This window comes from Crocuta crocuta, unplaced genomic scaffold, assembly GCF_008692635.1.
Source record: "Crocuta crocuta isolate KB4526 unplaced genomic scaffold, BGI_CrCroc_1.0 scaffold3, whole genome shotgun sequence".
NCBI lineage: Eukaryota > Metazoa > Chordata > Mammalia > Carnivora > Hyaenidae > Crocuta > Crocuta crocuta.
This window is the reverse complement of record NW_027529934.1, coordinates 16,508,062-16,521,750: the sequence shown is the minus strand read 5'-3', so window position 1 is coordinate 16,521,750 and position 13,689 is coordinate 16,508,062. Positions and strand designations below refer to the sequence as shown.

Here is a 13,689-nt window from a genome sequence, read left to right as displayed (position 1 = left end):
GATCCAATTTTATATATCCTACTATATATATAATATATATATTTATAAATATATATATTTTTTTCAGCCCAGACCTCAAAGACCATCAGTTGAAGTCTGATTAAGCCATAGGCATAATGTTTTAATATGGAAAGACCTAACAGCTCCTACTTTCAGGATATTTTTGTCCCCAAAGAAAACATTAGAGCCACTGCAGAGACTTACTGAAATATAATTGCTTTCAGGTACAGGGAGTCAGGAACTGAAAGAGTATATTATATAAATCCAGGGTAATGGAGAAATTTGTATATGAAGACCAATTTTTTTTTTAAATCCAAAGTCTACTTGTGAGTAAAGTTTATAGAGCTGAAGCTATTTTTGGCTTTGCCTGAAAACCCTACGTCGCTTACATGCTATTAGCTCATTCTTGGAATTTCAGACCACTTGCTTAATTAAACTCTTAAGTCATCCCAATCACTGGCATATAACAGACTCTGAAATCTGTTGAGATCATCATTTTGTCGGTGTACACATTGGCCTTTCTGGAACTAGAGAGTTGGTAAATGCTACATTCTTTCATCTCTCTTAAAGACATTGACAGCCCAACAAACCTGGTGACCGACCGGGTGACAGAGAACACGGCCACCGTCTCCTGGGACCCGGTGCAGGCCGTCATCGACAGGTACATGGTGCGCTACACGTCTGCTGATGGAGACACCGGGGAGGTGCCAGTGGGGAAGGACCAGAGCAGTGCCGTGCTGACGGGCCTGAGGCCGGGTGTGGAGTACACGGTCCAGGTGTGGGCCCAGAAGGGGGCCCGGGAGAGCAAGAAGGCCAACACCACGGCCCCGACAGGTAACATCATCCCTCTGTTTCAGTTGGTTTTCCTTCTGTGACCTTGGCAGAAAGGGCGGTTTTACGGAGAGCAGTGGTGTCCTTGTGGAGTTCATTGTGCACCTTACTTCCATTTGATGGCTTCTCATAGAGCGCACAGCTCATCCTGTGGTCTTCAAACTTTGGTCTCTAAAGATTGATAGTATTGCTCGTAGTCCTTTGTTCTCTGCCCGTACATCTTCTGTGCTGTGAACACGCCAAGTGCCTCACCTGATGCCGACAAAACATGATGAGAGCACAAGTGCCCTCCAGGTGGGGGTACCCGACCGGGATCCCAAGCCAACTTTGTTTTCCCTCCTCAGCTGTTTAAACCCTTTCTGTGGAGCTTGTTTTTTGTTTCTGCCCTTTGGATGAATGTTTTAGGCAGAAATAATAACAATGCTCTGTTAGCTAAAAATCAGCAAGTATCTAGTCATTTTTAGTCCTCAACATGTATCACTGTAGTAATTAAAATGTCTATATCAATACTTCATTTAAAGTTAAGTCTTCTCCTGTCCACCAGCTCGGGCCATTTTCAGGCTAACTATCTGTGATGGGAAGGAGCCTGCTGGGCTGCTCTTAAATTTCCCTTGTACTTCAGACACCCTCCCTCTAGCATGCTCACTGTAGTTTTGGGCCCATTTATGTTTGGTACAGCTTGGAGAGAGGCCAGGGGTCAGGAGGAACAGAGGTAAAGGGTCCTGCCTGACTGTAACCGTCACAGCTGCCCTGGGCCTGTAATGGGACCTGACAAGTGTTAAAGCTAACGTTTCCCTCATGGAGCACTTCTTCAGGGACCCTCTTGCACTCTGAGCTTTCATTGTGATCCTGTGACAGATGCATCTCTCCTGCTGGTCACCTACTCCCCTTCCTCTGCCTACACACGTGGGGTGCACTCCAGTGCCTTTCAGGTGGCGTCACCTCAACCCTAGGCTGAGCGGCGTGGACAGCTTCTAAAACAATCCCGGTGGGCTCGTCTTTCCTTGGGCCACATCTGGTCCACAGGGAACATGCAGGCATCCTTTATCCATTCAACTAGATACATAGTTCTTTTGCAATGCTCTCCATCAGGGCAAATGGCCACATTCTCACCTCTTAGATATTTTAGAAACCCGTCAGATACCAGCCTACAGTGTTCCCTAAGCCTTGGGCAGAGCGTCTCAGCCTTGGCGCTACTGAAATATTCGGCTGGATAATTATTTGTTGCAGGGATTGGTCTAATGCACTGTATGGTGTTTCACAGCATCCCTGGCTTCTATCCATTAGACTCCAGTAGCCTCCTCATCCCATAATGAGTTGTGACAACCAAGTAGGTCTCCAGATATTGACAATCATCCCTGATTGAGAACACTTGCTCATTTGAGGTTTGGGTCTCACCCATGAAACTCAGTGTAACTCTGCCCAAAGAAATCCACCCTTGAAGTCCCACCCCTTTGGCCTCTCCAACCTCTTTCATTGTCTGGAGATGACTTGGTCATCCAAGGCCACAAGACTGTGGGCTTTCAGGTTGAAATGTAGATACCAGTTTTCTTGGGGTCACAGCCCAAACCAAGTTAGGGGGGTCCTGCCTGAACATTCCATTGTGCAAATGTGACATGACCTAGGAGCAAAGACTTTAGGGAAATGACTTTTGCAATGAACTATTTGGAACAAAGATATGCTATTATTTCTTGGTGACTGCATTTCTGAATACCTTCTCTGTGTGTAGTATGGAGGACCATAATCTTCTTCATTCATAAAATATCAGCAAGGTGATATCAATAATAGCCCATGGTCATTGGGCATCCACTCTGTGTCAAGAATTGTCACAAAGGACATATTAACTCATTTCATACAGCTAGTCTCCAGGATATACACAAGTATTATCTTGTCCTGCTTTTTTTATTCTGTAGACACTGTAATACCTCAATATTTTCAAGGCCCCTTTTTATATGATATTTTTTGTCTTGGTTTTCAGAGCCACCCAGTGAGATATGTACAATAACTATTAACAATCCTATTTTATCCATGCATAGAAGCGAGGTGACTTGTCCAAGATCATGAAACAAGTTAGTAATTTATGAAATTAGATGTATGCATGGAACATTAGTTCTCAAAGAAGCTGTAAAGTCTGTCCAACCTGAACCCTAGATTTACAGGTAATGAGGCTGAGGCCCAGCCAGAGACCATTGAGATGTGCAGGGCCACAGCTTTTCTGACTCTGGATCTACTGCTCACCCTACTGTCCTGTGCTACCTCCTTGAGGATCCACGAGTCTGGCTGTGGAAAGGTCTATGTCCCTGAAACAACTGAAAACCTGACATAGGACATGGGAAAACCGTAAGAACAGGAAACTGCCTCCCTTCAAGCAACAAGGTCTTACTCTTCAGTGCTTGTTAATGGTGCACTTTAACTTTCCTTTCAGACATTGACAGCCCAACAAACCTGGTGACCAACCGGGTGACAGAGAACACAGCCACCGTCTCCTGGGACCCAGTGCAGGCCGTCATCGACAGGTACATGGTGAGCTACACATCTGCTGATGGAGACACCGGGGAGGTGCCAGTGGGGAAGGACCAGAGCAGCGCCGTGCTGATGGGCCTGAGGCCAGGCGTGGAATACACGGTCCAGGTGTGGGCCCAGAAGGGGGCCCGGGAGAGCAAGAAGGCTGACACCACGGCCCCAACAGGTAATGGAACATTGTTCTTTGAGAATGTAAGACCTAAACCTATGGCTGGTCAAGAGTTGTTTTCCTGCTTTGATGGTTTATGGAAGATGGTTTATGGAAGAGCAGGATAGTGTCCCTTCGTTAGAGATTGCATGCACCATGTCTCACCTTCCTTTTGCACATTACCTCCAAATAAGAAGCTCATATTGGCCTCATACTTTGGTCTTATAAAGATAGATGGTGATTGGTCCCATCTACCCACTCTTCCTCCGATTTATGCTCAATCATTGAAATGTTTTGTCTTGAAAGGGAAAAGATATAAACAAACCATGTATATTAGGATCAGTGAGCCTAGTACTTTAGGGAAGTGGTTTTTTACTCTTATCTCTTTGAAGTAAGGAAGGGTTATTGTTTTCTTAGAGGATGAATCCTCTCTGAAGCACTGTGTGCTCCATTCTCAGGATCCTAAGGTTGCACTTACATCCTGTAACAGTTCATCATTTTTAAAGCTTATTCATCTCTGTGTCCTCATTTTTTAAGAACAGACTTATTGAGATATAATTTACTTTCTATAAAATGTACTCTTTTAAAGCATATTGTTGAGTGGGTTTTAGTATATTTACAGTTCTGCAACCATCACTATTATCTAATCAGAATATTTTCATCACTCCAGAAAGAAACCCCATGTCCATTAGCAGTGCCTCCCCACCCCCACTCCTCCCCGGCCTAGAAAACTACTACTTTCTGTCTCTGTAGAGATGGAATGTCCCTATTCTGGACATGTCGTATAAGTGGATTCACACAGCATGTGGCCCTTCATGACTGGCTTTATTAACTACACATAATATTTTCAAGGTTTATCCACGTTGGAGCATGTGTAGGTACTTTATTTTCGTACCAAATAATATTATTTCCATTGTATGGATGTAACACATTGTTTATCCATTTGTCACTTGATAAGCATTTGTGCTTTTCCCACTTTTTGGCTATCGTGAATAAGGATACTATGAGTGTTTGTGTACAAACTTTTGTGTGGACATATGCTTTCGATTCATTTGGGTATATACCTAGGAGTGGAATTGCTGGGTCGTATGATAATTCTATGTTTAACTTTTTGAAGAATGGCAAAATTATTCCCTGAGTGGTGGGACTATTTTACATGCCCAACAGCAATGGATGATGGTTATATTCTTTAGTTGCTTGGTCCTCAGAGGCATTTGGTGAGATAGGTAGAGCAGGAATCAATATCCCCATTTTATAGTTAAGAAACCTCAAATACAAAGAAGTGAATGATTTTTACAAGTCACAAAGTCAGCTGATGATTCATGGAGTTAGATTTGTGGAATAGTCATTGAACATTATGGTACCTTTGAATCTATTTAGTAAGGCCCATATTTTACAAAGAAGGAATTGAGGCTCAGCTGGGGGCAGCCATACTGGGCAGACCACGGCTGGCTGATGGCAGAGCTGGGCCTACATCCCTGGTCTGTTGGCTCTCTCAGGGCTTTTCCTGCCCCTCTGCTCTGCATCTCTGGGCTGGAACTGCAACCTAGCTCTTCTGATTCTGGGTACTCATGCTCATTCCATTGTCCTGTGCTGCATTCTTGAGGATCCAAGAGTCCAGCCATGGAGACAGGGTCTGTCCCCATGAAACAGTTGAAAACTGACATAGGACATGGGAAAATCATAAGAACAGGAAACTGCCTCCCTTCAAGCAATAAGGTCTCACTCTTCGGTGCTTGTTAATGGTTCACTTTAACTTTCCTTTCAGACATTGACAGCCCAACAAACCTGGTGACCGACCGGGTGACAGAGAACACGGCCACCGTCTCCTGGGACCCGGTGCAGGCCGTCATTGACAGGTACATGGTGCGCTACACATCTGCTGACGGAGACACCGGGGAGGTGCCAGTGGGGAAGGACCAGAGCAGCACCGTGCTGATGGGCCTGAGGCCGGGCGTGGAGTACACGGTCCAGGTGTGGGCCCAGAAGGGGGCCCGGGAGAGCAAGAAGGCTGACACCATGGCCCCGACAGGTAATAATAAGAAGATAGTCAATTGGAATAGAATTTTGAGTGTGTGGATTTGAGTGTGCATGATACCCAAGATGTGGCCTGAGATGAGAGACTTTGCAAAGAAAGTCACAGAGATCCAAAAAGACAGTGAGTCCTAGGAGTGATCTCAGTGAGGCGAAGGCTGGTCGCTCTCACCCTGCCTGGTTGTGGTGAGCTGCTCACAAAACCGCTCAGCCCACGAGAAGGGTGAAGTAAAGCTGTGCCCTGGCCATGTTTTCAGCGGACTCAGCAAAGATGTTTATAGGCCCTGATCATTGCAATGCTTGTGATAATACTTATAGAATGATTGCCTGTGAAGTAGCCCTTGATAAGACGATAAATTAGGCACCCTGAACATCCTGGCAGATGTTTAATGATTGTCGTGATGTGCCATTATGTTGCTAAGAAGACGGCATTCCTCCCACATGAAAGCCAAAAAAGTATGTTAAGTTTACAATGAGTAGTCTTTTGAAATTGGGAATCAGAGATTCCTTTCTCCCTGGATTCTCAGCAGATTCTGGATAGGAATATCATTGCCTTGTCCTAAGAGAATTCTAGAAGATAAAAATGACAGTGATGGGGTGGTGGGTGTCTCTTCCATGGCTTCAAAGCTTAGGCTTTTCCAAATATATTTTTTAAAAGAAATTGACAGTCCCAAAAACCTGGTGGCTGACCGGGTGACAGAAAACACGGCCACCGTCTCCTGGGACCCGGTGCAGGCCGTCATCGACAGGTACATGGTGCGCTACACGTCTGCTGATGGAGACACCGGGGAGGTGCCGGTGGGAAAGGACCAGAGCAGCACCGTGCTGATGGGCCTGAGGCCGGGCGTGGAGTACACGGTCCAGGTGTGGGCCCAGAAGGGGGCCCAGGAGAGCAAGAAGGCTGACACCATGGCCCCGACAGGTAATAAGAAAAAGATCAACCAGAATTGAATTTTGAGCGTGTGGATTTGAGTGTGCATGATACCCAGGATGTGGTCTGAGATGAGAGAGTTTGCAAAGAAAGTCACAGAGATCCAAAAAGACAGTGAGTCCTAGGAGTGATCTCAGTGAGGCGAAGGCTGGTCGCTCTCACCCTGCCTGGTTGTGGTGAGCTGCTCACAAAACCGCTCAGCCCACGAGAAGGGTGAAGTAAAGCTGTGCCCTGGCCATGTTTTCAGCGGACTCAGCAAAGATGTTTATAGGCCCTGATCATTGCAATGCTTGTGATAATACTTATAGAATGATTGCCTGTGAAGTAGCCCTTGATAAGACGATAAATTAGGCACCCTGAACATCCTGGCAGATGTTTAATGATTGTCGTGATGTGCCATTATGTTGTTAAGAAGACGGCGTTCCTCCCACATTTTAGGGAGCTAAAAGCCAAAAGAGTATATTAAGCTTAGCATGAGTAGCCTTTTGAAATTGGGAACTGGGGGTTCCTTCCTCTCTTGACTCCCAGCAGATTCTGAAGGGGAATACCATCGCCTTGTGCTAGGAGAGTTCCAGAAGATGAAAATGACAGTGATGGGGTGGTGGGTGTCTCTTCCATGGCTTCAAAGCTTAGGCTTTTCCAAATATTTTTTTAAAGAAATTGACAGCCCCAAAAACCTGGTGACCGACCGGGTGACAGAGAACACGGCCACCGTCTCCTGGGACCCGGTGCAGGCCGTCATCGACAGGTACATGGTGCGCTACACGTCTGCTGATGGAGACACCGGGGAGGTGCCAGTGGGGAAGGACCAGAGCAGCACCGTGCTGATGGGCCTGAGGCCGGGCGTGGAGTACACGGTCCAGGTGTGGGCCCAGAAGGGGGCCCGGGAGAGCAAGAAGGCCGACACCATAGCCCCGACAGGTAATGGAACATTGCTCTTTGAGAATGAAAGACCTAAGTCTGTGGCTGGTCAAGGGTTGTTTTCCTGCTTTGACACTGGCAGAATCAATGATTTATGGAAGAGCAGGATAGTGTCCTTTCATAAGAGACTGCACACACCATCCTTCCCTTTCCTTTAACTGTTTCCTTACAAATCAGGCCTGTGTGGCAGTTTCCAAAGTACAATTTTGCCGTGATTGGATGGCTATGTCCAGCTACTCCTCCTCTGAGTGCATGAATATTTCACTGTGGACACTAGTAAGGGTCTGTCATTGTGTTCTGAGTGGGAGGAGAAAATGAAAATCAAACGTTAATATTATTAAATAATAATATGTGGATAACTCAGCTTTACAAAGTAGACCTTACATCTACCAGAGCAAGTAGATCCATGTGGTGTGCTTTAGCATGAATGAATCTTGATAATCTGGTTTTGAGGATAACTTCTGTGTTCTATTCTAATTTTATTGGGAAAGAGATGTTTGGCCATGTTTCTGGAGTAATTTAACCAGAAAACCAGCACTGCAAGTGAATTCATGATGTGTAAAGCATACTAAAACTGGTCTTCATTTGGCTGATCCATTCAACAACGTGTGTGGGCTATTTCCCATGTGCTCTGTTCTCTACGAGGCTGTGGTGACCCATAGGAGATATGGTCATGGCCCTCTTCCTCTAGGAGCTGACATTTGTATCTGGTTATTAGAATCATCTTGGATGAAATCAGAGGTCTTCATTGACATGATGCTAGAAACAAAATTATCACTGCCTGTGAGCATGGTCTGTGTCTTCTTCAACTGGACCTGCCCGCCATGTAACACCGTCCTTGTACATAATGAGAGTTTGATATACGCTTACAGAATACATAATGAGATTTGTGTTGCTACACTCTTGGTAAAGGTAACAGTGTAGATTTGCAGATTTTGGTTTACTGTGCTTTCTGCTTGAGGAGCCCAGCTCTGTCTGGGGAGAGAAGACATACCTTAATGAAGCAGTTAGAGCATAAGTGATGGAAAGACCACGTAACACGAAAGGTCCTTACTCCAAGCAAAACAATGTGAGTGTCTGCACTCTGTGGCCTATTACTAGTGCACATTGATAAGTACTTTTCCTTTTAGACATTGACAGCCCCAAAAACCTGGTGACCGACCGGGTGACAGAAAACACAGCCACCGTCTCCTGGGACCCGGTGCAGGCCGTCATCGACAGGTACATGGTGCGCTACACGTCTGCTGATGGAGACACCGGGGAGATGCCAGTGGGGAAGGACCAGAGCAGTGCCGTGCTGACGGGCCTGAGACCGGGCGTGGAGTACACGGTCCAGGTGTGGGCCCAGAAGGGGGCCCAGGAGAGCAAGAAGGCCGACACCACAGCTCCGACAGGTAACAGGAGGGAGGAAAACAGAAACTGGGGTCATTGGTGGGGGTTGATCTGCTGCTGCTGAATTATGCCCCTAAAGCTTTTGGGGTCTGTGACTTAGGGACTATTTTAGGAAAGTTTGCTGTAAAAAATCTCATTCTCTTATGAGAAAAAATAAATCCAACCACAGTTATGGTGTCCATACCGAGCAGTTCTGTGAAGGTCTTAAAACTCTTTCCCCAGGCTTGTGTTATAACAGCTCTACTCAGTGATAAGAAATTATAGGAAGGTAAAAACAACATAAAATTCCGAAAAAAAACACTGTATTGGAGAACAGTTTTGTGGCAAGCTATTTTATGTAGGTTTGGCTTAATAGATGGTATATAGTTTAGAGGAACGAATGTTTCCTTGGCGGTCAGAGCTGTGTGTTCATTTCAATATATAGCTAAATTTTGATGAGCATTTTCTAAGTGCCAGGCCTGGGATCCAGTGGCGAACAAGATATATATGATTCCTACTCCCTTACAGTCCAGTGGGAAAGACAGACAACCAACAAGGAAACCAACTCAAAACTGTAAATTATGATAAGTTCTATGAAGGAGAGGAACATGGTGCAGGTAGAAAGAATAACAAGGTAGGGATGTTTCTTAGATGGGATGGGATGAGTAATGGTTAAAAGACACATCAATGGAAACAGCCAAATAACGTTTGCTTAAACAAGAAAGAAGCTTACTCTTCTCTTGTGGAATGGGCAGAGTGGAAATGGGCCAGGGCTGGTGAGGTAGCTCCCTGGCATAGGAGAGCCCGACCCCTTTGGTATTGCTGTGCCCACATCCCTAGGGGGTTGCCTTCATCTATACGGTCATCATCCGTCCTCATTCCAGCAGTGGAAAGGGACCCAGGAAAGGGAAGGGCACGACCAGAACACTGCACACGTTCTTCAGTTCTTCCCATGTCCCGCTGGCTAGACCCTAGACACGGTGCCAGACGTCACCATGGAAAGGCTGGGAACCGAAGTCTTCAGCTGGATGAGCGCATGCCTGCCTTACCCTTCTGTTAGACCACCCTATCCGACTCAGTAGCCCTTGGCTGCCTGTGACGACTTAAATTTTAATAAATTAAAAGTAAATTATTTTTAAAGCTGGATGCTTTAAATGCTGAAATGACCACATTTCAGATGGTCCATAGCCATGCTGCTAATGGCTACTGTATTGGACAGAGCGGAATATTTCCATCACTGCAGAGAGATCCATCGGACAGTATGCTAACAGAGGAAGGGGATGGTGGGTATTGGGGGAAAATAGCCATTTCTGGCTGAGGGAGGAGTGTGCCTGACGGCTGTAAGCTGCAGCCACTGAGATGGTTGCAGGACAGATGGGGGCTGGTGTTGCTAGAGCACTGACGGCTAGAGAAGCAGTGGTGCGGGGCAGGTGGGAAGGAGGCAGGGCCACTCACAAGGGACCCCATGTGCCTGAAGGAAGGAGCGTGTTAAATTTATTACAAGAAGAGCAACACGGTGCCATATTTGTTTAAAACAGATTATTCAGGCCACAGTGAGAATACACAGGGGATATGAAAAGAGTAGCGCTAGGAGGGTTAATGAGGAGCCTAGTGTAAAATCCTGGCAAGAGGTAGTGATGCCCATTGGGAAAGGGGAGATGGGATATCTGCACACATATTTTGGAGGTATGAATGCCAGTATTTGTTGATGTGTGAGGTGTGGGGCAGTGAGAAAATGAACCAGGTATGACTTGGGTTTCTGGCGTTTTCTGAGATGGGAGACTGAGAGATAAATAGGCTCGGGGAGGAATGTTAAGACTTTTAGACATTGAAGCTGGAGAAACTTTTGAGATTCTGTGGCTAAGATTTATTCATCGATTCCACAAATATTGGGCGAGCATCCAACATGGGCTAGGTGCTGTGGTGGATACGTGGCTGTGGATGCAAGCCAGAGGCTCACATACCAGGGAGCCGAGAGTGTTGGTTGGCATTCGAAGCCATGGACATGGGTGCGGTCCCTTAAGGAGAAGGGAAGAGAGAGGAAGAGGGGGGGCCCTTGGTGCCCCAGTGTTTTCAGGTTGCCGACAGAGGAGGCCGAAGAGGAGTCAGGCAGTTAGGAGGAAACCAGAGGAGGGCGTAGTCATGCAAGTAAAGAGCTGAGAGCATTTTCAGACAGAGGGAGTGGAGCAGCTCTGCCAAATGCTGCTTAAAAGCCCAGGAAGGTGAGGATGGTGGGTGTCTGTTGGATCTGGCAACGCGGGGTTGGTGGTAACCTATACTAGTGGTTTTGGCGGCGTGATATAGAAAATTGCCAAACTTCACTGAACTGAGAAGTGGGGAGGGGAGGACTGAAGTGGCGGCATGCGGACCGCTCTTCTGAGAAGTCTGTCGCCTGAAGGGTGCAGAGGGACGGGAGAGCGGGAGAGGCTGATGGTGCTGAGAGAGGGCAGATGAAAAGGAGCAGAATCCTTTAGAAGGTGAGGGGCTTTAAAATCCAGAGCGGGGAGGGGCTTGTCTGGGTTTGAACACAGGGAGATGGTAGGATCTTGGGCAAGTCTTTTCATTTCTCTGGACCTCCATTTTCCTTTTGTAAGAGACAAGAAGGTTGGAAGATCTCCCATCTCAGCTCTGAGACTCTGTAAAACGAAATAACCACATACCATGGAGATAAAAAGAAGAGATGTTCCAACAGCAGTTTGGGTGGCTTGTCTTGTTGCTCAGGAAACTTTTAGTGTTATTTTTGTGGAAATGAGAGAGACAGAAGATTTCCATATTGACGAACTTGGAGAAGATCTAATTCCTCCCATTTTTAATGACCGGTGGTTTGTTTCCCTGAAAAATGGAAACCAGGGGGGTTTCACTCCTAGTTTCGGTGGAATTGTATCATTTTTAAATATACTTGCATGGAGAGCTCCTAGAGGCAGGTCGGGAGGTAGGATGACCTCCCTTGGCTCTAAAATTCAGCCTTTCCTTTTTAAAAAGACATTGACAGCCCCAAAAACCTGGTGACTGACCGGGTAACAGAGAACACGGCCACCGTCTCCTGGGACCCGGTGCAGGCCGTCATCGACAGGTACATGGTGCGCTACACGTCTGCTGATGGAGACACCGGGGAGATGCCAGTGGGGAAGGACCAGAGCAGCATCGTGCTGACGGGCCTGAGGCCGGGCGTGGAGTACACGGTCCAGGTGTGGGCCCAGAAGGGGGCCCGGGAGAGCAAGAAGGCTGACACCATGGCCCTGACAGGTACTGTGAGGGCCTGGGACAGGGGACCCTGCACACCCATCAGGAAAGTCGTCCTGTGTACCTAGGGGTGTGGAGGGGGGCAGGGAAGGCAGTTGTTTCAGCTGGACATGCCTCAGAGTGGTCCCCTCTTTACCTTACGTGGATAGGACGTCTCTGATTAAGGAGAGTGTAGAGGAGGGGTGGCTGGGTGGCCCAGTGGGTTAAGTGTCTGACTCTTGATTTAGGCTCAGGTCATGATCTTGTGGTTCAGGAGTTCAAGCCACCTGTTGGGCTCTGTGCTGGCAGTGCAGAGCCTGCTTGGGATTCTCTCTCTCCCTCTCTCTGTGCCCTTCTTCCACTGGTGTGCTCTCTCTCTCTCTCTCTCTTTCAAAATAAATAAACTTAAAAAAAAAAAAGAAGAAAAGTGTCAAGGAGGCAGCTTGAATGTCAAAGCGTGTGGCTTTTCCAGGCAGTAGTGCAGAAGTAGCCTCCATCAGCACCCCTCCACCCTGCCCAGCTCCTGGGCTCTCTGCCTGGATGGTAAAACTGGGTTGGCCTCATCTCCAGTTTGGAGAAGAGGGAGGCAAGGTAGTGCTTCTGTTTCTACCTCCCAGGCTGGGGGCAGTGGTGGAGCATCTTTTCCCCCTCCTCGTCCCCCTCCAGTTAGTGATCAGAGGGGCCTGGACTATTGTGTTTTATGTGTGTGATGGGGCCTCATAGGGACTGAGAAAGTCCCTGGGTCCACCCTGACTTCCTCGGGTCTCTTTGGACAGTCCGGGCAAGGGCTGGCCATCCCCTCTGTGCCTGGGGACACCATGTGTGACCACTGGAGTCAGAGGTGCCCTGAATTTCTTTATTAGTTACAATTAGCAGGAGTTTTTAATTAAAAGAGTAAAGTATGCTTACAGTAAAAAACTTCAAACTAAACAAAGGAATACTTAGAAAGAAATCTCTTCTATAGCTCAGATTCCCTAATAGTCAGTGCTGTTCTCCAGGGGCAGCCAGTCCCTGCTTCTTTCCTTCTTTCCTTTACTCTCCCTCCCTCCCTCTTTCCTTGCTTTGTCTCCCTCGTTCCTTTCTTCCCCTGTTCCTTCATTATATTCTCTTTGCCTCACTCTTCCCGTTTAAAGAATTTTTTAATGTTTATTTTTGAGACAGAGAGAGACAGAGCATGAGTGGAAGAGGGGCAGAGAGAGAGGAAGACACAGAATCTGAAACAGGCTCCAGGCTCCGAGCCATAAGCACATAGCCCTATGCAAGGCTTGAACTCGCAAACCATGAGATCATGACCTGAGCCGAAGTCAGACACTTAACCCACTGAGGCACCCAGGTGCCCCTCACTCTTCCCATGTTTATTTTTTTTTTTAAATTTTTTTTAATGTTTTATTTATTTCTAGGAGAGAGAGAGAGACAGCGTGAGCAGGGGAGGGTCAGAGAGAGAGGGATTCACAGACTGAAACAGGCTCCAGGCTCTGAGCTGGCAGTCAGCACAGAGCCCGACGCGGGGCTCGAACCCACGAACCGTGAGATCATGACCTAAGCGAAAGTCGGATGCTTAACCGACTAAGCCACCCAGGCACCCCAACTCTTCCCATGTTTAAAGACAATAAGGGGCACCTCAATGGCTCAGGAGGTTGAGCGTCCAACTCTTGATTTCAGCTCAGGTCATGCATGATCCCAGGGTTGTGGGATCGAGAGCACTGCT

General features: G+C 47.1%; 1 protein-coding gene across 1 annotated transcript in view; it reads left to right on the top strand.

Moving 5' to 3' along the window:
• TNN (tenascin N) overlaps positions 1-13,689 on the top strand; it is a 65,838-nt gene that overhangs the window by 29,827 nt on the left and 22,322 nt on the right. Inside the window, exons 8-14 of the mRNA XM_077763094.1 lie at positions 571-834; positions 3,257-3,520; positions 5,271-5,534; positions 6,195-6,458; positions 7,125-7,388; positions 8,519-8,782; positions 11,742-12,005. Of these exons, the coding sequence (XP_077619220.1) occupies positions 571-834; positions 3,257-3,520; positions 5,271-5,534; positions 6,195-6,458; positions 7,125-7,388; positions 8,519-8,782; positions 11,742-12,005 (1,848 nt within the window). The remainder of the gene's footprint in view (positions 1-570; positions 835-3,256; positions 3,521-5,270; positions 5,535-6,194; positions 6,459-7,124; positions 7,389-8,518; positions 8,783-11,741; positions 12,006-13,689) is intronic.